The 26,394-nt window shown below is 46.9% G+C and overlaps 1 protein-coding gene across 1 annotated transcript in view; it reads right to left on the bottom strand.

The window, feature by feature from the left end:
* The window catches only part of LOC147437466 (OVARIAN TUMOR DOMAIN-containing deubiquitinating enzyme 12-like), a 42,497-nt gene extending 17,083 nt beyond the window's left edge, over nt 1–25,414 (bottom strand). The window contains exons 1-6 of the mRNA XM_086487001.1: nt 25,276–25,414; nt 24,945–25,183; nt 24,572–24,645; nt 24,418–24,472; nt 24,256–24,330; nt 23,937–24,010 (exon numbers count right to left, since the gene is read on the bottom strand). Of these exons, the coding sequence (XP_086343127.1) occupies nt 23,937–24,010; nt 24,256–24,330; nt 24,418–24,472; nt 24,572–24,645; nt 24,945–25,148 (482 nt within the window). The 5' untranslated portion in view covers nt 25,149–25,183; nt 25,276–25,414. The remainder of the gene's footprint in view (nt 1–23,936; nt 24,011–24,255; nt 24,331–24,417; nt 24,473–24,571; nt 24,646–24,944; nt 25,184–25,275) is intronic.
* Nucleotides 25,415–26,394: the final 980 nt, after the last annotated feature.

A 26,394-nucleotide genomic window follows, 5' to 3' on the forward strand; every position in this document is an offset into this window, starting at 1 on the left:
GAGGTGGATCAGTGTTTCAAGCTATGGCTGGACCTTCCACAGGTTATATGCCAGGGAATGTGTTCGGGACAATGCAAACAAGCATGGGTAACCCTATGTACGCGAACATGGGTGTCCAACCAGGTTTTCAGGGTGCCTATAGCCAGTTTCGAGTGCCTGGAACACAATTTGGTATGGCTGGTTTTTCGCAGCCATACGTACAAAATGCAGATATGACAGGGAAAACAGTTGATGCGAGTGCTAGAATGAACAGTCATGGAGCACCACTGTTACAGGCACCTGTTTATGATAATGTGGCTCCTTTGAGTCAGCCTAAGGATTACAAGGAAGGTGGGCAGGGAGTGAAGTTTGAAACTTTTGGAGGAACTGAGGATCAATTGAAGGCTTTGACCTTCATACAGCAGTTCGATGCAGCTTATGCTTGAGGAAACTTCACGGAATCTTCAAAGATACGTAAGGCTGCCACTTTCTTGAGAGGGAATGCGCTTCAATGGTGGACCGCATTGTTGAACCAGGGTCAAGCCCCAACAACGTGGGTCCAATTCAAACAGCTTTTTGCGCTTGCATAGTTGACGAACACTTTTGAAGTGGATGTGATGACAGAATGGCACGAGTTGAATGCTAAACAGTGTGCGAACTTGGAAGAGTACAATAAAAAGTTTTGGGCCGCGCTGTTGCTAGTGACCTCTTACAGGTTTGTGCCATTGTCAGAACAGATTAAGAAGTATTGTTGTGGATTGCCCAAGAAAATCAGGGACTACTGCACAAAGACTACTATCATGAATATGTTTCAGTTGATAGAGAATGCAAGAGTGGCCAGCAATCTGTCGAAAGGAGATTCCGATGGATTTAATAGCCACAAGAAAGGGTCCCAGGGCAAACAGTTTTCAGCCAAGGGCAATGTTGCAGCAAAGCCTTCTGAGCCTCCCACAAAGAAGCCCTCCATTGAAGAAGGTGATGCGTCCAAGAAGCAGTCTAAGTCTTCTTCGGGAAGAGGACAAGGACAAAAAAGGCTTTTTTCTGGCAAAACCTTTGAAGAAAGGAAAGCTCTTAGGGAGGCCAAGAAATGCTACATTTGTGAACAGGAAGGACATTTTGCAAATGAATGCCCACAGAAGAAGTAACAGGATAAGGATGACAAGTCAGACCATAAAGGGAAGAAGCCAAAGCCAAGTGCAGGACTTGTTCCAGATTTGGTTGGAGACCGGCCAAACACAGATGCCACGGAGTTGTGCAGAGCTTGGGGCAAAGTTAGAGACCAGACAGTGCTGGTTTTCTTTGATCCAGGAGCCCGTGCAAATTTCATATCACCAGAATTGGCATCAAAGTTGGGCATTCGTGCAGAGGAGATGGGTATGGCAGGGGAAGCAGGTTTGGCATGCCCAGGTCATTCAGAGCCCGTTACTCCCAATTTGGGGAAGCTTCGTCTGCACATTCAGAGTTATGTCGATGCGGAAGAGTTTCATATTATGCCACTTGAGGGCTGTGATGTGTTACTGGGTATCCCATGGTGTTACAGGTTGCATGCTATGATGGATACTTACAACAAAAAGATTACCCTTGTACATAGAGGAAAGACTCATGTCCTTGATGTAAAGCTTAAAGGCGAGTCTGTTCCAGTTGTTTCTGCTTCTGCTATTTCATCTGTAATAAAGAATCATCTTTCTGCGTACTTGATCTTTGCAAAAGAAGTACCTCAAGTTGTATCTAATTTGTCTACCTTGGATAAAGATAGGTCAACTTTTTTGAGTGGTTTCAGTGATTGTTTTTCGGACTCTTTGCCAGGGGAGTTACCTCCTGAGAGACCTGAGGATCATACTATAGATCTTGTGCCAGCTTCTAGTCCACCGAATAGACCACCATACAAGGTGAGTGCAACCCAGCAGAAAGAGATTATGAGTCAGGTCAACGAGCTTTTAGAAAACGGGCTGATTCAGCCCAGTTCATCCCCTTTTTGTTCGCCGGTACTCTTAGTGCAGAAGAAGGATGGTTCATGGCGCATGTGCATTGACTATCGCGCCTTGAATAAGAATACTATCAAGAACAGGTTCCCCATACCGAGGATAGATGACATTCTTGATCGGCTTGAGGGAGCGTCATTGTTTACAAGAATAGACCTAAAGAGTGGCTACCATCAGATACGCATTAGGCTAGAAGATGTCGATAAGACTGCGTTCAGGACAACATTTGGTCTCTATGAGTTTCTTGTTATGCCATTTGGTCTCACAAATGCTCCGGCCACGTTTAATAGAATGATGGACAGAATTTTTAGACCACATAGAAACTTCGTGGGTACCTTCTTTGATGAGATGATTGTCTATTCGAAGTCTGAAGAGGAGCATAGGGATCACTTGACTGCAGTTTTCAATGAGTTACGTAAGAACAGGCTACTCATTAATGCGAAGAAGAGTGAATTCTTTTTGCAAGAGATTCACTTCCTTGCGCACATTGTTTCAAAGGATGGGGTACGCATGGATCCCGCTAAAGTGGAAGCAATTAGATCATGGCCAGATTTGAAGTCCGTACATGACATTCGAAGCTTTCTAGGCTTATGTTCCTACTACAGGAGGTTCATCCAAAATTTTGCTAAGATTGCTTCTCCACTCCATGCACTACAAGGAAAAGGAGTTACTTTCAAGTGGACAGCCAAGGAAATTTTAGCGTTCAAACACTTGAAAGAGAAGCTGACTTCAGATCCGGTTACCATTTTGCCAGATCTTTCGAAACCTTTTGTGGTTCAGTGTGATGCATGTGGCCATAGTCTTGGTGCAGTTCTAATGCAGAATGGCCGAGTAGTCGCATATGAGAGCAGAATTCTTTTGAAGACTGAAAGGAACTTGCAAGTCTATGAGAAAGAATTGCTGGCAATAATTCATGCTCTCACTAGTTGGAAACACTATCTGCTAGGGGCTGATTTTGTTGTCCAAACGGATCATCAAACCTTGCGATATTTTCTCACACAGACGAAGTTGTCTGAGAAGCACATGCGATGGGCAAACATCTTGTCAATGTTCCATTTTCAGATTGTGCATGTGCAAGGGAAAAAGAACGTGGTGGCTGATGCGTTGTCACGAAAGCCCCAAATTTCAGCAGTGTCAATTCCGTACCATTGTGAACTAGACGAAATGAAGACACAATATGCTGAAGATTCAGATTTTGCAAGGATCTATGACCAGCTTGTTGATGGGCAACATCATGAGCACTATATGCTTAAGAATGACTTTCTCATGATGCATGGAAAGTTATGCGTTACCAAACAGTTACAGCCCAAGATTTTGATGGAAAGTCATGCTCCACCTTATGTTGGGCATCGTGGAATTGATGCGACAGTGAAAGGGGTTGAGGCATTCTTCTATTGGCCAGCTTTACGTCAAGATGTTGACACATTTGTAAGATCATGCTTAGTATGCCAAAAACTCAAATTTGACAGACAAAAGCAACCGGGATTGTTGCAGCCATTGCCGATCCCTGATAGACCATGGGAAAGCATAGCAATGGACTTTATCTTTGATCTTCCAAGGACGCAAACAAGCAATGATGGGATTTGGACTATCATTTGTAGGTTCAGTAAGCAGGCCCATTTCATTCCTGTGAGGAAGAAGATAAAGCCAGAACACATGGTCAAGATATTTATGAGCAATATCTTTAAATATCACGGGATGCCTCAGTCAATTGTCAGTGACAGGGATCCACGTATGATGAGTCTTTTCTGGAAGGCATTGTTTGAGAGCATGGGCACTACGCTAAAGTTCTCTTCTTCGTTTCATCCGCAAACTGATGGACAGTCAGAAGAGGCAAATTCTACTGTTCTGGACCTGCTCAAATGTTATGTGTCAGAGCACAAGGCAACTTGGGAACACCATCTTCCATTGGTTGAATATGCTTACAATAACACTGTGCATACGTCAACAGGTAAGGCACCATTTGAGATAGTGGAAGGAGGGAAGAAAGTCCCGCCCATTTTGCAGACTAAGGACAAGATTTTTGAGGCAGACAAGTATGTGCAAGATATGGATGAAACATATAGGAAGATAAAGATTGCTCTTGAGAAGACTCAGGCTAAGCAAAAGAAAGCTGCTGATCGTCACCGTCGTGAACTTGTATTTTCACTTGGTGATTGGGTGCTTTTGCGCTTTGAAAAGGCCAGGTTAAGGAAAAGGAAAGGCAAGGAATGCTTTGTTTCCAAAGCTCAATATGCGATATTATGGTCCTTTTCAGATTTCAGAAAAGATCAGCGATGTAGCTTACAGGTTGAAGCTACCCGAAGGCTGGAAAATACATAATGCTTTTCATGTCAGCCTTCTAAGACCCTTTGTTGGTGATGTGCCAGAGAATATGCTTGATGAGGAACAACCCGAAGTGGAAGAATTGGATGAAATCCTTGTTCCTAAACAGATATTGGCACATAAAGAAAGAAAGGTTAGAGGAAAGGTTGCAAGACGCTATTTGGTGAAGTTCAAGAACTATCCATCGTTGGATGCCAAATGGATGGAAGAGTATGAATTGGTTGATTCACCTCAGCTATTCCAATTGTATCTTGAAGCCTTTCAGATGGAACCCACAGTGACTTGATGTAGACTTTTTGGAGCAAGGCAAGAGCATGGTTCATGATGCTCAAGAGAGTAGTTAAGCAATTGTATCTACTCTTTCCCTACAGAATTTAGCTAGAGAAGTTTGTGCTTGAGAGTACACTAGAAGACTTCTATGCTTGATATATGTGTCGTAGCCAGGTTGGTGGGATTGTATAATCGTCCAACGCTACATTTCCGGAAGCATGTATATCTTGGATTCCCATCATAGAATATATGTGATATCAGGAGATACCGCATGTATTATTGGCATGCAAGCGAGATCGCTTGCAGTATTTCAAGGGTGGGATGTGTCACCAGGAGGTGTATTTTTCCTGTTGCCTTCCGTAAATAAGTACTAGATATTTTTATTTATTTTATTTTTACTTGTTTTCCCCGGAACCCTTGAAAAGGTGCAAGTGGACATTGCATGGCCAGTGTGAAACGGCTGCGGCCGAATAGGTTTCTCACAGCGGGAGTCTGGGTCGATCAGTCTGGGACTGGTCGGGCCAGTTAACACTGAATTCTGATGAGTATGGAAACCTGTGTGCGCCAAATGAAATCTGGGCCACTCGGAAAGTCACTTATAACTTTATAAGTCAGTGGGAACTAGAGAATTAACTCAAGAGGGGCAAACTGGACACATGGCGGCTCCAGGCAGTTTTGCCACTTCCAGCATGAAGAGGGGGCGCCCAATTTGAGAGAGGAGGCTCATTCTTGATCAAGAGTGAGCTACAGTGTGTGTTGGAGTAGTGGGTGCAGGTCTACAGCTTTAATGGAAAGCTTGCCTTCTCCTCTGTCTCATGTAGCGCGATGATTTGCTCTCGTGCATCTCTCTCTCCTTTTGCACATATGGTAATGCCCCACTAGTGGGCTACTCAGTTGAACATGTACAGTTCTGGGGTTTATGCGCGTTTGCCAAGGCAAGAGCCTTCTGAACAGGAACCGGATTAGCTAATTGCTAATCCCCCACAGGTACGCACAGTTCCATCACGAAAGACTGCGAGTTCAAAGAGTTTTCTCGCGTGAAAACTCATCCAATTCACAGGGGAACTGTCCCATTGCGTGCGGGAGCCCTTGGGACACGCGTAGGCGTGTTCGCTCCGCTAAAAACGATCCGAAACAGCAAATTACAGCCTGCTGTGTTTTTCTGCAGATTTAGGGTTTCGCACCTAAACTGCAAGGGAACACCGGGGGAGCCTCGTGAGAGCCTTGGGATGCGTGTACAAGCTTTTGGGCACCCGGCAGTGAAAAACAGGGAATTACAGCCCGCTGAATTTCTGTGACAGCTCACCAGAAAGCTTCCAAATAGCGAGGGAATCCGTTCTAGACAGGTGTTTTTGACCTACAGGGGTTTTTGCGCCGTTATGCTGCCAAAATCAGGTCGAAAACCTGCATTTTCAGCCCTCGCCAGGTTTGGATAGCTTTGTGAAAGCTTGTGCGAAGTGGTCGGATCGTCTACTTTAATTTGAATAAAGAAATACCGAAAGGAGCACCAGTCTTTGGGGCCTACAGGGTGTCGGTCTCGTGTGCGCAATGACATTCTAGTCGCTTGAGCAACTGTGTTCTCTTCCCTTCTCAGTGCTCTGTGTAAAGTTAACAGGTAATTGAAATAGTACCGCCCTCTACGTTGTACAGGCCGGTTATAATACATTCATGAGGACTCCTGGACAGAGGAGGTTGCTTTACGCACGGTTCGCTCTGCTTGGGCTTGGGCTAGGCACTCACTGCAGTCTCGCCTATCTAGAGGACGCTCGGATGCGGATTACTCCCCATCTAAGCCAGCCTCGAAGATAGACCGTCTTGCTGCTGCGGCAGCATCTGTTCTCTCTCGCTCCCCATGAGGATCGTCTCGTGGAACGTGCAGGGACTAGGTGGGCCCCAGTTTCAGCGACAGCGGGGCCGATTGCGTCAGGAGCTTCAATGTTGCCTTGTGGGAGGAGAGATTGATCTCCTTATGCTTTAGGAGCACCATCTGTCTGAGAGCCGCATTCGGCAATGTGGTCAGATTTTGCGTGGACGATATGATACCTTTTGGTCAGCTGCTTTTGGACCTGGAGGCATCCAGGGTAGGGTATGTATGACTATTGCGGACTCATTGCAGCAGGCCATTGTGGGCAACGGGATTATTGTGCCAGGCAGGGCTCAGTGGATTACTATGCAGGTTCAAGGTGGCCTTGTGGGCTTCCTGAACATCTATGCGCCCAATGTGGCGAGTGCTCGTGCAGAGTTTTGGTCACAGATTGTTGAGTCTTTGCCACAGGCTGACCATTGGTGTGTAGGAGGGGACTTCAACATGTTGGAGGACCCTTCTAACAGGATTGCAGGCAGCCATGCTACTGTGCATGGAGTCGAGTTAGCAGCTTGGGAGAGGTTGTGTATGACTTTGAGGATCTCGGATACATGGCAGCACTCTGGCTTTGTGAGGCCTCCAGCGAGTCTTGCCTTCTCTAGATCGGACCGCAGAGTGGGAGAAGTGAATCTATCGCGGATAGATCGCTTCTACACTAGTGACCACTTCAATGACTTGGGGGGATCAGTGGGCATCCTGGCAAGGACATCCTTCTCGGACCATGCACCAGTGATCCTCACAGTGGCAGATAGGCAGAGGAGTGGGAGCATGATGCTTCGCATCCCAGAGCGGGTCTTGTTGGACTCAGCACTCAGAGAGAGGGTAGAGGCTCTCTGGACAGAGGGCATGGACAGCCAGGCTCTACCTACAGACAGAGTGGCCTTAGGCCTAGCTAAGCTTAGCCACTTTTTTCTCAAGGAGTCTCTGGCTCGACGGGCTGCAGCGAGAGAGGAGGAGCAGCGTCTCAGACGAGGCATTGCTTCACTACAGAGGATGCAGGAGCAGCATCCAGACAGTCCATGGTTGGAGGAGCAGTTACAGCAGGCTCGACAGGAGCTTGCTTGCACAGAGGAGAGGCGTCATGAGTTTGCCTTTCACCGACAGGCATCTTAGTGGACTCAGGTGGGTGACAGAGTGACAGGTGCTTTTTTTGAGACAGTGGGACCTCGGCACTCGCATGCCAAGGTCAATCAGTTGAGGAGACCCGATGGGTCGGTTGTTTGTGAGCCCGAGGATATGCGTGCAGTTGCTACTGACTTTTACAGTGAGTTACTATCGGCTAAGCCCCAGTCAGAGCGGCAGGATGCATGCAGGGAGCAGGTTTGGGCACAGATGTCTTGTCTTGTGACTGAGGAGATGCGCCAGAGGCTAGAGATGCCTCTTCAGCTTGAGGAGCTGCACACAGCTTTCAGGGCCCTCCCTCGTGGTAGCTGTCCAAGTGAGGATGGGCTGACTCCCAGCTTCTTCTTGGAGTACTGGGACCTGCTTGGCCTAGATCTTTGTAGTGCCTTTCAGTACATTTTGCACACAGGAGTGATGCCGGATAGCATGAGTGAGGGCCTGATTTACCTCATTCCAAAGGAGGGTGGCTCCTTGGATGAGATTCGACAGTGGCGCCCCATCACCATCCTCAACTCGGCCTACAAAATTCTTGCCAAGGCTCTGAGTTTGAGGATTCAGCCACTTTTGGAGAGCCTTAAACATGGGACTCAGACAGGTTTTGTCAAGGAACGCAGTATCCTTGACAACATCTTCACTTTCTGGGAGGCCTCTGCCCTGGCACGGCTCCGTGGGGAGGACCTTGTGATTCTTCTTCTCCATTTTGAGAAGGCATACGACAAAGTTGACTGGGACTTTCTAGAGGGCACTCTACGCAGGATGGGCTTCCAGATGCTTGGATCAGAGGGGTGTCAGCTTTGTACAGACAGGCTCACAGTCAGGTGCTTTTGGCAGGAGGTAGAGGTGAGCGCTTCATGCTCACACGATCAGTCAGACAGGGTTGTCCTCTTGCCCCCTTTCTCTTTCTGTTCTATGCGGAGGCGATGAGCAGATTTTTGGTGTCACAGCAGGTTGGTCTGAGGGGCTTAGCACTTCCTATTCGGGGAGATGAGCTTCTAGACGCTGAGTTTGCCGACGACTCAGCCTTGTACTTAGCCAGGAGGCCAATCTACACAGATGTGAGCAGGCTTTGGAGACCTTCTGTTGTGCATCGGGCGCACTGATCAACTGGAGAAAGACAGTGGCTTTCTCAGTTGGCAGTGCTCCTGTGCCAGAATGGAACTTAGCCAGGAGGCCAATCTACACAGATGTGAGCAGGCTTTGGAGACCTTCTGTTGTGCATCGGGCGCACTGATCAACTGGAGAAAGACAGTGGCTTTCTCGGTTGGTAGTGCTCCTGTGCCAGAATGGATGCCAGGAGAGGGTTTCAGGTGGATTCCCCCAGGGACTGCTGGTCGGTACTTGGGTTGTCCGGTTGGTTTGGACTTGTCCCCCGAGCAGCAGATTGCTCCTCTTCTCCTGTCCATCAGGAGAAAGCTGTTACATTGGAGCTCAGTACGACTTTCGCTGGCTGGTAGAGTAGTAGTTGCCAACCAGGTGTTGTTGGCGACTATGTGGTACATCACTTCTTGTTGGATCTTCTCGAGTTCTCGAGTTCTTGTATCAGCCAGGTAGAGAGGCTGATCAGGAAATTCCTTTGGTCAGGTCGTGACACTCAGATTGCCCAAGCCAAGGTGGCTTGGTCGGTCATCACACTTCCTTGTTCTCAGGGAGGGCTTGGGATCATTGATCCAGCACAGCAGAGCAGAGCCCTTCTTGGGAAGTTCGTCGTCAAAGGACTTCTTCCACGCGAGGAGCCCTGGAAGGAGTTCTTGCTGCAGAGGCTTCGTGCTAGGGTGCCTCAGTCAGGAGGCCCTTGGCAACCTTCGACCAGATGGATCTTTACAGAGTTGCGCCGAGTTGGTTTGAGCAGGAGACTGGAGGACCACTTGGCTGTGAGTTTGCTTCGATCTTGGGAGCTCTAACGGCGTGGCCTAGAGCAGAGACAGCCGACGTGCACGGAGGAGCACCTACGGCAGCCCCTCGTCTGGAACCCATGGTTAGCACTCAGAGAGGCCACTTGGTTGGAAGTCGGCCTCATGTTTCTTGGGGTCCCATGGCAGCAGGTCCAGCGCGCTCCCTAGGTGAGTGGCTAGAGTTCACAGGTTTGTCAGAGGAGGTGCAGGGTTTCCAGCTACAGGGCATGAGAGGGGTGCAGAGAATGTGTCAGGACATCTCATAGTCAGTTCCAGCTGAGTGGCTCACGCCTCTCGAGCCAGTAGCACCCCGATGGATGGGAGCCTTCACCCGACTGGAGGTTCCCATTTCAATGAGGGCCTGCTTAGAGACTGTCCCAGCCTTGTTCTTCGAGCTTCAGGGTGGGGGACGACTACAGCGAGTTGCAGTAGAGGCCCCGCAGGTAGCAGAGTGCTGTTTCCAGAGGATCCGAGTTGTGGGCATCTGTGGGAGGACTTGCGTCATAGACCCTGACCCAGCAGCTCTTGAGACTGGACACTGGAGGCTATGGGCTTGGGAGTGTTGTCCACTGGCACGAGTACAGTGGGATCCTGGTGAGTGGCTATGGAGGGACCCCTTCTCTTCTGCAAACCGCCCAGGAGTCCCCTTCTTTCAGTACACTGTTCGGCTTGGACGTCATATACTTGCAGCACAGAGAGAGGCCCGCCCCGCTGCAACACGTCATTGGCAGGAGGAGGGCCTCACAGTCGAGTTCTTGGCAGCCTTTTGGCAGCGGCTGTGGGACTCCAGACAGCCGAGGCGTGTCACTTTGTTTCAGTGGCTGGTTGCACACAGAGCCACAGCAGTAGGGAGTTGGCTTGTGCATAGTGGTCTCTCGGCCGCATGTGCAGCCTGTGACCAGTTGGTGGAGAGTCAAGGTCATTGTCTTTGGGACTGTCCCTCGACCCAGCAGGTGTGGCTAGGAGTTCTTTGGCTGATGCCTGCTCTCTCCACGGCTCGACAGTACACTTGGGGGGCAGCGGCATGATCCACACTCACGGGCCCGGCACTTCAGTTTGAGCTATCTTCCACCAGCAGGATGATAGTGATGTAGGGGGGGCGACCTACACTCCAGCCTGCTACAGAGCTTACTCCACAGGAGTGGTGCAGCGAGAGAGAGGATTGTTGGGAGCTCATCAGTGGCCTGACACTTTGGTTCATCTGGCGGGCCCGCTGTTTCCGCATCTTTGAGGCTCGCCCTGTGCCACCAGCAAAGATTGTTCGTGACTTTTGGCTAGAGCTGATCCATACTCTCAGAGGACAGCTTGAGGGACTACAGGGTAGCTCCGACCGCATGCGGGAGCCCCGCGAGGCTTTCCTTCGACTCTAGTGCCCTGGGCCTTTCTACACCATAATCCAGGGGGTGCTCATATGGCACTACTGTCCACCTGTGTGGCTCTTCCCTCCTCTCATCTCTTGATTTAGCCTCATTGTATATATGCTGTTTTTTCATTGGGAGAGTCTCCCCATCATGCTTGTTGTAGCCCTCTCTTGCAGAGGTGGATGTAGCCCTATGGGCAGTTTTCATTAACTAATAGAAGGATCTTTTTCTCGGGAAAAAAAAAACAAATTCCAAACAGGATCACCAAACAAGTTCTCAAACAGATTTCAAACTTAAAAAGCAATCTAGACATCAATCGAGCTCGAAAAGTCGACTGACTTTTCCATCTTGAAACCTGCACCACAAATTAGGGTTAGGTTCCTTCCATAAGGTCGTAGACAACCACAGCATAATCCATCACGTCTTGGACAGACAATGTTCGTCTGGCGGCGATGGTAGTCCCAAGACATAACAATCGCACCGGACCTCCAAGGTCGTCTGCTCGTGAAGAGACACCTATTGAGAGATGTCGAGAAAATTTCAAGTTATAATCTGCTAGGGTTTCCATGGCAAGCATTTCAGGATACCCCACTCTGCCAGAAGTTGCACTCCGAAGGAAGATGTCAGAAACCATAAAACTTCGGGCAAAATTTTTCTTGAAAGCTTGCCAAGTGCTTGGAAGTGTGCGGCTTGGTAGCTGTAGACATCAACATCTGCATGGCACTGCTTCTGAGAAAAACAGTGACTCGAAACAAACATGGATCCTTCTCTTGTAAGTGATCTTTATGGCTTATGCCATGTACGACATGAGCGGTGAAGACGGAAGCGCGCCTGATGCGCGATGAAGTAAGGGTAGGAGTGCTAATAAGTCCGGGTTGGAGGGCGAAGATACCTCGAATAAAATTCCAAAAGCTCTGTCTGCTCTTTTGTAGGACCGGTATGCTTTCAAAATTCCAAAAGCTCTGTTTGCTCTTTTGTAGAACCAGTATGATTTCAGAAAAGCACACGCCTGATGCTCTGAATTTTTTGTGGTCGGGGCGACACACACAATCTGCTCAGGCCATAGTTTCTTGGTAGGTCATTACTTTACCTTGCTCTCAGGGAGGGTTGGGGATCATCGACCCAACACGGCAAAGTAGGGCCCTCGGGAAGCTCATTTTCAGAAGTCTCCTACTAGGGGAGGAGTCCTAGAAGGAGCTGAAACTGCATCGGATTCATACCCGGGTCCCACAGACAGGCAGCCCTTAGAGCCCCTCCAGCCGCTGGATCTTCATAGAGTTACGCAGAGTAGGTTTGAGCACGAGACGGAAGGACCATTTTTCTTTGAACCTGCTTCAGTCTTGGGAGCAGCTGCAGAGGGGCCTTGAGCAGCACCTACCCACGTGCATTGAGGAGCGCTCGAGGCAGCCACTTACATGGAACCATTTGGTCAGCACACAGCGGAGCGACATGGTTGGTAGCCGTCCTCATGTCTCTTGGGGTTCCATGGCACAGGGCCTAGCCCACACTTTTGGGGACTGGTTACAGTTTACAACACTTCCCGAGGAGCTGTAGAGTCTTTAGATGTGTGGCATGATGGGAGAGCAGAGCATGTGTCAGGATATTGTAGAGGTTATACCAGCAAAGTGGCGCATCCCTCTTGAGCCGACCGCTCCCGGCTGGATGGGGGCTTTCACCCACCGGCTTGGAGGTCCTCATTGCAGTTCCTATACAGATGCAGATTTCTGCGTGTTCTTTGAGGTTATTAGAGAGGGTCGCCTTCAGAGGTGTGCCAGAGTGTTGCTTTCAGTGGATCCGAGTTGTGAGCATCAATGGGAGGACTTGTGTAATAAATCCTGACCTGTCAATTTTTTAGACAAGACATTGGCAATTATGGGCTTGGGAGAGTCACCCTCTGATTACGTGTAATGGGACCAGGGAAATGGTTTCGACAGGATCCCTTTACCCTAGCCGTTCACCCAATGAGCCTTTTTTTAGTACACAACTCTTAACTAATATCAAGTGAAACCAGCCCGTAGGGCGGTAGACGTTAGCTTTCACCCGATTCTTCAACACTTGACTTTACGACACAAAGCAATGACTTAAAAGGAACCTGTAACTGAGACTGAATTACACTTCAAGACAAATAGCACGGCCAGGAAGCTAGAATGCTTCCAAGCAGACAGCGACATCTGTAGGCCCCAAAGGTTGGCGCCCCTTTCGGTATTTCCTTATTCTTTAACAGAGGGAATAAAAGTTGTGGTTCCCTACAAGCTGCCCCGCACAATCTGGGCTGAATTCCGTCTGTTCTGGCCGGATTTCGGCAGCATAACTATACTAGAACCCTTCACAATCAATATCCCCACGCATTAGATGACTTTCCCGATGCATACAGACACTTTGCAAAACCTGGCGAGAATCTGCAGCACGCTGAATTCTCTATTTTCTGCCCCGAAAATGCGCCAAATAACCTGTACAGCGGTCCCCTCGCGTCCCCGAACCTCCTGGGGGCATTAGGGTCCGTTTAGGGCCGAAACCCTAAACCTGCAAAAATATACAGCAGGCTGTAATTCCCTGTTTTGGGCTCCATTTCGCGTGCCGGTCGCATCCGCAGCAAGTCCTCGAGCTCCCGCACCTGTAGGGCTACTTGCCCTTTGAATCGGACGAGATTTCGCATGTGAAACCTCTCCGAATTCACCTGTACCTGCGGGGGATTAGCCGCTAGCTAATCCAGTACCTGTGCAAGAGGCTCTTGCCTCGGCAATCGCGCATGAACCCACATAACTGTACATTGATCAAATGAAAAGCCCACTAGTGGGGCATAACATACTGCTCATAGGGGAGAGAGAGAGCAGTGCGTAGCGTGCAGGGCATCACTCCTGGCACCGTACTGTACATAAAGAGGGAAAGGAAGCACTCCATAGCTCTTGCAACCTGTTGCAATCCACCTACAGCTGAAAATGGCGCCCCCTTCTTCTTGTAGACTCCCCTCAAAGTGGCAGAAGTGCTCACAGAGTGACACCTCGCCCAGTTTCCGACTTTGGCCAACTTGGCTAAAAATATCTCAATTGGTGCGTCAGTTGACTTGGCAGTAGAGCAATAAAATATTCTCCTTGTCACTCCAGAGCTAATGACACGAACACATTTCACGGCCCAAAATAGCAGTTCCCTAAATTTTAGGAGATGCTTCCACGGCACTCACATTGGTCATCTCACCATCAATCACCACTGGAACCACATCGGAAAATGCAATGTCGGCCAGCTATCAGGTGATTTACACTCGTAGCCCCACCGTGGCTAACCTTAGTCCATTTGCTCAACTTCAGTGCTCATTGGCCGTCTGGCCTAGACTCTCACTGTCCGCCTCACACCATGCAACTCGAGCATTGGCATTTCCAGAGGGGTGCTTCAAAACAAGTCAAATAAAATTCCCCCAAAAAGAAATCAACAAGTAAAGTTGCCACAAACTCGTGACATACCCACCTCTTGAAATCGCGAACGTCCTCGTTTGCATGAATATCAATCCATTAGTGTATACAGCACTTCGTGGACACCGTATCACGGCTGTCAACCTTTTAGTGTGTACACACATGGTTAACATGGTACGAGACATACATGCTCATAGTTAACACTCTTGTGTATTCAACACTTGTTAACTCATGTATGGTCTACCTCTGAGACTGTTTCATCGACATAGCGGACAGCTTTCACACTGTACCACTGGCTTTAATAGAGTCCATAACTTTTAGTACACTTCGAATCCTTTCAAGCATAATAAACTAGCAGTTTAAAAATGCGTCAACATGTACTCATTAGAAGCAATTGTTGTACTCTTGACAACTGACAAGACATACTTACTTCTATAGCACTGAACAGACCTTTGGACAAAACTTTTATTTCCCCAAGGGCAATTGTCAAGCAGGGTACACTTCTATTGCACTAAATCCATAGATACATGAGAAGTGCTAGCTCCTGGATCACCCCCCTCTAGCATAGGTCTCTTTCCTTTTGACTTGGTATGCAAAATAGGAGGAACTTTCACATGACCTTCGACAATTTCAAAAGGTGCTTTGCCTATTGAAGAATGCACTGTGTTATTGTACGCATATTCAACCAACGGCAAATACTGCTCCCACTTCGCCTTGTGCTCTGACACATAGCACTTAAGCAGATCCAAGACAGTAGAATTGGCCTCTTCTAACTGCCCATCTTTCTGTGGATGAAACGACGATGAGAACTTAAGCGTAGTGCCCATATTCTCAAATATGCCTCTCCAGAATAGACTTGTCATCCGTGGGTCACGGTCACTGACAATCGACTATGGCATACCATGGTACTTAAAGATATTGTACATAAAGAGACGTGCCATATGATCTGGTTTTATCTTCTTCCTAACAAGAATGAAATGAGCTTGCTTGCTGAATCTGCAAATAATGGTCCAGATTCCATCATTCCCTGTCTGTGTTCTTGGAAGATCAAAGATAAAATCCATAGCTATGCTTTCCCATGGTTTATCTGGAAACGGTAATGGCTGTAACAGCCCTGGTGCCTTTTGCCTGTCAAACTTGACCTTCTGGCAAATCACGCATGCTCACACAAAGGCATCCACATCTCTCCTCAAGGTAGGCCAATAAAAGAATGTCTCAACCGCTTTCACTGTAGCATCTATACCACGATGCCCTGCATACGGTGGGACATGACTCTCTACCATGACCTTATGTCGCAATGGCCTAGTGACACGGAGTCTGCCATGCATCATCATAAAACCATCTCTGAGGAGGTAGTGCTCATGACGTTGTCCTTCCTGTAACTGTTCGAAGATCCTTGCAAAATCTTCGTCATTTACATATTGTTCCTTCATGTCATCAAGCTCGATGATAAGGAATTAACAGAGCTGAAATTTGTGGCTTTCTTGATAACGCATCAGCCACAACATTCTTCTTGCCTTCCACATGCACAATTTGGAAGTGAAACATAGAGAGAATGTTTGCCCATCGCATATGCTTTTCCGATAGCTTTGACTGTGTCAGAAAGTATCGCAAGGTCTGATGATCTGTTTGGACAACAAAATCAGCACCCAGCAGATAGTGTTTCCAACTTAAGAGGGCATGAATCACAGCCAGTAACTCTTTTTCATAGACCTGCATGGTCATCTCTGGGCCTTGCAAGATTCTACTCTCATAGGCTACTACCCTGCCATCTTGCATTAGCACTGCACCAATGCTACTGCCACAAGCGTCACACTAAACCACAAATGACTTCCTGAGATCTGGCAAAACAATGACCGGATCTGAAGTCATGTTTTCCTTTAAGAGATTAAAAGTTGAAATCTCTTTCTGGGTCCATCTGAAAGTGACCTCTTTCTTTTGCAAAGCATGTAAAGGTAAAGCAATCTCTGCAAAGTTGCGAATGAATCTTCTGTAGTAAGAACATAGCCCTAAGAAGCTACGGACATCGTACACAGTCCTTAAAGCTGGCTATGTCTTGATTGCTTCCACCTTTGCAAGATCCATTCGGACACCATCCTTTGACACAATGTGTCCGAGGAAGTGGATCTCTTCCAAGAAGAACTCGCTTTTCTTGCCATTGATGAGCAATCTGTTCCTGCGCAACTCTTCGAACACAAGGGTCAGGTGATGCCTATGCTCCTCTTCATTCTTCGAGTAGACTATCATGTCATCAAAGAATGTGCCAACAAAGTTCTGATATGGACGGAAGATCCTATCCATCATCCTATTGAACGTAGCAGGAGCATTCGTAAGACCAAATGGCATCACTAAGAACTCGTAGAGACCAAATGTGGTTCTAAACGCAGTCTTGTGCACATCCTCAGGCCTAATTCGAATCTGATGGTACCCACTTTTAAGGTCGATCCTACTGAAAATCACCGCACCCTCTAGGCGGTCAAAAATATCATCAATCCTTGGAATAGGAAACCTATTCTTGATGGTATTCTTATTTAACGCACGGTAGTCAATACACATGCGCCACAAGCCATCCTTTTTCTGTACTAAGAGCACTGGAGAGCAATAGGGTGACGAGCTAGGCTGAATCAGCCCTTTCTCTAAGAGCTCCTCTACTTGGCTCATAATCTCTTTCCGCTGCGCCTCACTAACCCTATCATGTCATCAAAGAATGTGCCAACAAAGTTCTGATATGGACGGAAGATCCTATCCATCATCCTATTGAACGTAGCAGGAGCATTCGTACGACCAAATGGCATCACTAAGAACTCGTAGAGACCAAATGTGGTTCTAAACGCAGTCTTGTGCACATCCTCAGGCCTAATTCAAATCTGATGGTACCCACTTTTAAGGTCGATCCTGCTGAAAATCGCCGCACCCTCTAGGCGGTCAAAAATATCATCAATCCTTGGAATAGGAAACCTATTCTTGATGGTATTCTTATTTAACGCACGGTAGTCAATACACATGCACCACGAGCCATCCTTTTTCTGTACTAAGAGCACTAGAGAGCAATAGGGTGACGAGCTAGGCTGAATCAGCCCTTTCTCTAAGAGCTCCTCCACTTGGCTCATAATCTCTTTCCGCTGCGCCTCACTAACCCTATACGGTGGCCTATTTGGTGGGCTACAACCTGGCACCAAATCAATCGCATGATCCTCGGGCCTCTCCAACGGTAGTCAAGACGGTAATGAATCAGAAAAACAGCCATTAAACTTTTGCAAAAATGCTAGCCTGTCTTTATCTAACACAGATAAATTTGAATGGCAACTATCTGAAACATCACGTGCAAAAACCAAGTACGCAGAAAGACGATTCTTTATTGCAGAAGTGATAGCAGAAGCAGATACAATAGGGACTGACTCTCCTTTTAGCTTTACATCCAAGATGTGAGTTTTGCCCCTATGCTGTACAGTGATCTTTTTTTTGTAGGCATCCAAGACTCCATGCACTCGGAACATCTACGGGATCCCCAACAAGACATCACATCCTTCCAGTGGCATGATGTAGAACTCTTCTGTGTCCACATACGACTGAATATGCAGACGCAGCTTTCCAATGATGGGAGTAACGGACTCTGAGTGGCCAGGACATGCCTATCCTGCCTCTGCGGTATACCCCATCTCTTCAGCTCTGATGCCCAGCTTCATAGCTAATTCTGGCGTGATAAAATTCGCTTTGGCACCTGGATCAAAGAAGATAAGTGCCATCTGATCTCTAACTTTACCCCACGCTCTGCATAACTCACTGGCATCTGTACCAGACCTGTCGCCCAACATGTCTGGTACTAAACCTGCCGAGGGCATAGGCTTCTTTCCTTTCCTGTCCTCTTTGTCATCTGAGTCAGCTGGCCTTTTCTTTTGTGGACAGTTGATTGCAAAATGACCAGTCTGCTCGCATATAAAGCACTTGTTTTCAGCCATCAAGACCGTCTTTTCCTCGGACGTCTTACGCATAAAAGGCTTCCTTTTCTGCTTCCTTGCCTGTGCTCTAAAAGTCTCGGCTGAACCTTTGCCTTTATTGAACCTAGCTGGCCCCTGGAACGCTTCAAGAGCCACTCTCGTAAAGGGCTGCTTTGCTGAAATTTTCTTTTGCTGCCCTCCTTTCTCATTGCTCGGAAACCCACTGTCTTCTCCTTTCAACAAGGCAAGACCAGTGTTAGCAGCTTCCATAAGCTGAGTGAGGGTAGCTACTCTATTCTTGGTACAGTAATCGCGAAGCCCTTTAGGCAACCCACAACAGTACTTCTCTATCTGCTCTGTCAATGGCACAAATCTATAGGAGGTCACTAAGAGTAACGCTTTACAGAACCTCCTATTGTACTCCAGCAAGCTCTTGCATGTAGCCGAAGTAAGCTGGTGCCAATCTGTCATGACGTCAGCTTCAAATTCATCTGACAGCCAAGCAGATGCAAACATTTGCTTGAAGTAAACCCAAGTGGTGGGTGCCTGTCCTTGCATTAATAATGTCGTCCACCATGTGAGCGCATTGTCCTTTAAGAAAGTGGCAGCTTTCCTTACTTTAGAGGCCTCCGTAAAATTCCCCCCTGCATAAGTTGTATCAAACTACTGGAGGAAAGTAAGAGCCTTTGCTTTATCCTCAAAGCCACTAAAGGTGCTGAACTTCACAGCTGCACCTCCTTCTTTGTATGGTTTTGGCTTCTCTATTGGCCCCAAATTGTCATAGGGAAGCGTGTGCAGCATGGGCACTGTAGTAGGGACCATCTGTGCCCCTTGGTCATTGAGATTCTGCATCAAAGGTGCCATATCTAGCTGCTGTCCAGAAAAACCAACCATGCCAAAATTGACCTGTGACACCCCAAACTGGCCCTGATTGCCCTGAAAGCCTTGCTGCATGCCAATGTTACCATACATGAGGTTTGGCGTCATGCCATGCATACCCCCAAACACTGTTCCAAGCATGTACTGCTAGTTTCCAAGCGCATAACCAACCATACTTTGGAACACGGATCCACCCCGAAATACCCAGGATGTACCGTGGGTGGTGGAAAAACCTGACGCATCGCCTGGAGACTGGTTCCCTGTCCATTCAATGCAACATTTGGACCCTGAAAGGTGGCAGGCTGAACTGGCAAAACCTGTGGAGTAGGGATCCTCCCCACCTGTTCATGGACAGAAGGGACCTGTGTAGGAGCCTGACGTGACTCCGCAACATGTGAATGCTCCCTATCTTGCTCAGTCACATGGGGAACCTGGGCTTGAGCCTCAACGGGCTCTGTACGCTGAGGGAATTCCCTTGCCTGCTGTGACTTTAATGGTGCTTGCAGATAATCCATAAACCTAGGATTCTGCACCAACTGAGTGAAGACATTCACAGCAGCAACTAATTGTGTCCTGAACGCATCCTCTTCAAAGTGCCCAGTCATGAACCCTTGAGCCTGTTCTTGCTGTGCATTCACACGAACAAAGGGCGTAGATAGTGGCAGTCGTGAACTCTCGCCAACTTCATGCTATAAAGGAATAGCCTGTCTACCCTGGGAAGAGGAACCCTCTTCTCTAGCATTGTCTGTCCTGTCAGCCATAATGTAATTCCAAGTTCCTGTGCTTTGTGTCTTCGCCGCAAACCAACCAAGGTTCACTTCTTAAGGGAAAAGTGATCTTGTCCCGGCAACGGAACCATGAAACTGGCCCGTAGGGCGGTAGACGTTACCTTTAACCCGATTCTTCAACACTTGACTTTACGACACAAAGCAATGACTTAAAAGGAACATGTAACTAAGACTGAATTACACTTCAAGACAAATAGACGGCCAGGAAGCTAGAATGCTTCCAAGCAGACAACGACACCAGTAGGCCCCAAAGGTTGGCGCCCCTTTCGGTATTTCTTTATTCTTTAACAGAGATGTGGTTCCCTACAAGCTGCCCCGCACAATCTGGGCTGAATTCCATCTGTTCTCGCCCGATTTCGGCAACATAACTGTAGTAGGACCCTTCACAGTCAATATCCCCACGCATTAGATGACTTTCCCGACGCATACAGACACTTTGCAAAACCTGGCGAGAATCTGCAGCACGCTGAATTCTCTGTTTTCTGCCCCGAAAATGCGCCAGATCACTTGTACAGCGGTCCCCTCGCGTCCCCAACCTCCTGGGGGTATTAGGGTCCATTTAGGGCCGAAACCCTAAACCTGCAAAAATACACAGCAGGCTGTAATTCCCTGTTTTGGGCTCTGTTTCGTGTGCCGGTCGCATCCGTAGCAAGTCCTCGAGCTCCCGCACCTGTAGGGCTACTTGCCCTTTGAATCGGACAAGATTTCGCATGTGAAACCTCTCCGAATTCACCTGTACCTGCGGGGGATTAGCCGCTAGCTAATCCCCCGCATGTGAAACCTCTCCGAATTCACCTGTACCTGCGGGGGATTAGCCGCTAGCTAATCCAGTACCTGTGCAAGAGGCTCTTGCCTCGGCAATCGCGCATGAACCCACATAATTGTACATTGGTCAAATGAAAAGCCCACTAGTGGGGCATAACATACTGCTCATAGGGGAGAGAGAGAGCAGTGCGTAGCGTGCAGGGCATCACTCCTGGCACCGCACTGTACATAAGAGGGAAAGGAAGCACTCCATAGCTCTTACAACCTGTTGCAATCCACCTAAGGCTGAAAATGGCGCCCCCTTCTTCTTGTAGACTCCCCTCAAAGTGGCAGAAGTGCTCACAGAGTGACACCTCGCCTAGTTTCCGACTTTGGCCAACTTGGCTAAAAATATCTCAACTGGTGCGTCAGTTGACTTGGCAGCAGAGCAATAAAATGTTCCCCTTGTCATTCCAAAGCTAATGACACGAACACATTTTACGGCCCAAAATAGCTGTTCCCTAAATTTTAGGAGATGCTTCCACGGCACTCACATTGGTCATCTGACCATCAATCACCACTAGAACCACACCGGAAAATGCAATGTCGGCCAGCTATCAGGTGATTTACACTCGTAGCCCCACCGTAGCTAACCTTAGTCCATTTGCTCAACTTCAGTGCTCACTGGCCGTCCGGCCTAGACTCTCACTGTCCGCCTCACACCATGCAACTCGGGCATTGGCATTTCCAAAGGGGTGCTTCAAAACAAGTCAAATAAAATTCCCCCAAAAAGAAATCAACAAGTAAAGTTGCCACGGACTCGTGACATCAAGTCTTGACGGACCATCTTTACTCTTCACTTTCCTTTCCTTGTGCGTTAGGAAGTCCTACGGCACCACACCTTCTAAAGGTCTCAAGAGACTCACATGAAAAGCATTGTAAATCTTCCAAGTATCTAGAAACTTCAATCGAAAGGATACATCGTTATCTTTTCTTGAATCTAGAAGGGCCCATAGTATCACATATTAAGCTTTGGGAAAAGCCTCTCCTTATCCTTCCTCTTTTGTAGGCATCCTTTCTCAAACCGAAGTAGCACCCATTCATTTTCCTTTTCTTGAATCTAGAAGGGCCCATAGTATCACATATTAAGCTTTGGGAAAAGCCTCTCCTTATCCTTCCTCTTTTGTAGGCATCCTTTCTCAAACCGAAGTAGCACCCATTCATTTTCCTTCAACTGCAAGTTGCGTCGCTGTCTGTCTGTTGCCTTCTGCCTGAGACTTCTATAAGGCCTCTTTTACTTGGCAAAAGCAATATCTAGATCTTGTGTGTACTGATCTGCTTCAAAAACCTTGTCCTCAGTACACATAATAGGTGGAACCTTTCTACCACCCTCGACAATCTCAAATGGCGCCTTCCCCATAGACGTGTGAACAGTGTTGTAAGCAAACTCCAGCAAAGACAAATACTTCTCCCATTGAGTCTTGTTGTCAGAGATAGGCATTCAACAAGTCCAAAGCCACTGAGTCTCCGCAATAGATGTGGCTTTGCACGATGCATGCAACTCACGATGTAGGCCCACGATGCATGCAACTCTCACGGTGTTTGGCACGGATTGGAGCCCTTTGGCTCCATATGAGTGGCTCCTGACTGCTAAGAAGATGCAAACGGTGCGGACCCGATGTGCTACCAAAGATGTGTACAGATCAATGACAACATGATTCCCTTTTTGGATAGATGGAAATCTCCAAGGAGATGGGTGAGATGGTTGTCCAAACAGTGCAAAGACTTGAAAGGATAGGTTGATTTGGATGTCGCCTTCCCTTGTCTTCAAAGGCCGCTAACAAATCTTGATACTCACAATCAACATCTTCACGTTTCCAATGTATGTCTACAACGATGCAATTTGTAGAAGTTATGATTGCAAATATCCACACAAGGCCTCATTATGTCGAGTTGGTCTAGCGCTCACACCAAGGCAACTACCCTCTCGCAAGCGCACTACAACTACAACCCGCAGTATGCAGTCTTTGTATTTCCTACAATCAAGGCACATGATCCTACGCACAATGGCACGTTCTACAATTCCCGAAGTGTCCTTGCGCGAAATGCTGAAACACACACTCAAACACTAGGGGAAAAAAAAAATCTCAAGGATAAGAGGATTAGTGTGAAAACAAAGCTATGATACCAAAGTCGGATGCATAGGAATTGAAAGAATATGTAGAAGCGAGAATTCACACTGAATGCAACTTTGCGTCGATGGTTTCCTTCAGTTGAGAGAGAGAGAGAGAGAGAGAGAGAGAGAGGCACCGATGGGGTCCCACTCCACACCGTTATCAATGTGGTACTTGCTTTAGATTGAATCAATGGAATGTACACAATGCAATACCTCAATGCAAAACTCGATTCACTACGAATGGATGATGTAGCCATAATAACTCTTCGAGATGAAGCGCCTCCGGGCTAACTTGATGCACCTTCTGGATCCGCCTCGATGTGGGTTGCGGATGGCCATCATTGGGTAGATCTCGGGCTGATTTGCACACCCAATGTGAGAGCGAACAAGGATTAAATGCTGGCTGCAAAAGCACCGAGCTGAGACCTAAACGCAGCAAACTTGTAGCAAGAAACCAAGCTGAGAATGCAGCAATGCACGAGCATATCGCTTTGTCGGTTTGTGACCCTTCACATTACATAAAAATTGACGATAGGTCCATATACAAGAAATACGGGAAAAACCATGAAAGATATACAACGAAAATCATGGGGGAAATCTCATACAAACCGCAGGATACATCAGGAGATAAGATACTCTAATCAGGAAGGGGTGACGAAGCCGTCTTGGCCATGAAAAGAAATGGGCAAGCAAGATCTCAAATACCAGGATCTGCCTCTGATTGCTGGTCTTGCTCCGTCTATCTATCCCGTTGCTTTGGAACATCCTCTCAACCCTAATAGTAGAAACGGCAAGAAGGGGTATATAAGTTAGAGTGATATCTGATTTTGTGTCACGTTCGATCATTTGCGAGCTTCGATAATCAGATTTCCCTTCTTTCTCAAATGAGAAGGAAGAAAAAAAGTATGCCTCAAGAGTGTAGGCAGCACCCATAATGATGGATACGGCTAATCTGTTACAATCGTTGGGTCTTCAATGAATGGAAAATACTCATTCGTGGTTAAAAAGAGCTCAAAGAGAATGCAAAATAATACTACACCAGACTAAAACTTTGCAACAGTAGTTGGGTAGGTGTACATTCAATAGCACAAACACAGTTACTCTTTATCTTTGAGAAATCTAGAGAAGAAACTATTAAAGCTATCTAGAAGACATCCTATGGTGTAGTCTACTTCATGATAAAATAGTATAAAAATTTGTGCAACATACTTCTTCATTTTCCGTACATAATCACTATACTTCATAGGCACATATTCCCGATACAAGTCCTTCCATGCTTTTAGCTTTACCTCGCAAACAAAACCCAAAAAACCCACCTTCAGTAATTTTAAAAAAGAACACCTTAACAACTTGTAGAACGAAAAATAAAGAAGGCATGCTTAATGATACAACTGTATACTTGGAAGTGTGGTTAACAAAATCTATAGGGTTACAAAGAATAGCACTCCATGTTCGAAATGCATTTGGTAGCATTCTAGGTGAGGCTACTAAACAAATTCCTGTCTCAATAGCTGACATTACAACTTACTTGATGATGCACATGCTTTCTAACAGACTTATGCTTCTCTGGGGTTCCATAGAGCTGATCAGAAATGGCACGAAACTGTACAAAGTAAAGCATAAGTTATCACTCTTGCATGAAAGCATACAAACTTTATCAATTTAAAGATATGATATAGTAAAGAATTACTTGGCAATTTCCATCGCCAGACATCCTTCGTTCTTGAAGCCCATACTCATATAACCTAGAAGAAAGAAAGATATGTTATCAAAAAAGAAAAATTGAGGCGGGGGGCGGGGGGGGGGACAAACGTAAGGACGTGAAACAACATAGGATCTGACACCTTTCTAGTAGCCTTTGGTGATCAGTTTCAGCCTCGGTATAAGTTGGAATTGATCTATTTACACGAGGGATGTGCTGTTAACAAAGATAACAATAAACATGAATAATTAAATTAAGATGAGGGCATGAATTGTGAATCTCTCTATCTAGTCCATTGTTAAAAATTGGGTGCGCCTTTGCAGCTTTGTGGAGCTACTCGTGCAAAAAAGAGGGTCTAATGTGGCCATCCTCAATTGACTTATGAAATAGATGTTCCAGGGTAAATGGAAAAACTTCTATGTAAATACATATTCAACGTTCCTATAATACGTACATGGTACAAATTCTATTACTCCAACATCCTCCATCGAGGGCCAGGTGAAGGGCATACTAACCGGAATGGAGCTTAGGTGAGATAGGCGCTTGCCAATAGCAGCATCACCACCATTGGAGAGTTCTTCTGTAAGAACTTGAGCTATCATAAGGTCGTCTTCTGTGCTTTCCCGAGCACTAACTTCCGAGCTTGAGCTAGCTATGTTCCGATGGGCAGACCCATTCTCATGGCAGCTTGAGGCTGCTCTGCCACGAAGCCAATCCATATCTGGGCCTGAGGAAATCTCCTAAAGTGAAGACACTGGTATTACACAATCCCCAAATTAGTTTTTAGTACCCATTATCGATCTGGAATACAGAAGGAAAAAAACAACATTATTCAGTGATCTGCACCTTGTGGTTTCTTCCGTCTCGAAATTTGGCTATGTATGCGATATTTTGCGAAGGAGATGATGGGTTGCGATTGCAAGAAAGTGCGTTAACAACGGTGCACTTCGAAGGAAAACCCAGATAGGATGAGAGAATTCGGCCCAATTGTTCGCGTTCACGGTGGAACAAGAGAATACAACCTTGGGACAGGTCCGACAGTTGGGCAGGAACAAGCTTCGAGCCACCGGCCCACCACTGCAGCGTGCTTGCAGGCTCGACAGAAGAAGGCTTCAACGCAAACTTTACATCATGACATGGAAACGTGAGCATCTCATCATCCTTCAGGCACTCACTATGCCAGGTGGCACACAATGAAGTGTCGTAAAACTTTCTTCTCGTATGCATGTGTGGCATAAAAAGTAGTCTTGCTTTGGGGCCTTGTCATAGGAGTTCATCTAAGAGGCCCATGTCACACCATAGCGGGCAGACAGCCCTCGGCTGATGTGTAGCCAATCCCTTCCCTCGCTTTCCTTGTAGCATGTCACACCAGGGCGATGGACATGCTTTGTTAGCTTACCTGGCATTATGTTGAAGCTTGCAAAATGGGCGGGGGGGGTAAGGTCGTCCAGCATCACCCAAAGGGTGTTGCAGCCAATCATTGCTCGCGAACAGCCTACAAAAGGTGTGCAGGCTTTTTTCATTGATGCCGCTTTGTGTGACTTCAAGTTTCAGTGGGCACTTGAGAAGATCCTGCTTTCACAAGCACGGAGGTGCCAGCTCAGATGTGACTATCAGTCATGTCTCACTCCACCCTTAATTGATGCAAGTGGTAAATAGAGTCATATTAGTTAATGTGTAAATAGGATAGATACGGGCAAGTTTCTCAATAAGTTTTTTCTAGACAAAAAGGATGAATCAAAATAAACATGGAATATCTACACATTGGTGAAATGAAAGTCTCAAATTATTATAAAAGCACATTGCAATATGATATAGCACTAACCTTGTGAGTGTTGTCTTTACTTGAATAAGTTTGTATGTAAAAATCTTGCCTTTGAAAAGCTACGAAAGGAAAAGCAACATGCAAGTGAAACATTTTGTACAAAGAGGATTTAAAAAAAACATCAAAGAAATAGATAGTGT

This window comes from Adiantum capillus-veneris, chromosome 17, assembly GCF_014529385.1.
Source record: "Adiantum capillus-veneris isolate H3 chromosome 17, ASM1452938v2, whole genome shotgun sequence".
In the NCBI taxonomy this organism is placed as follows: Eukaryota; Viridiplantae; Streptophyta; class Polypodiopsida; order Polypodiales; family Pteridaceae; genus Adiantum; species Adiantum capillus-veneris.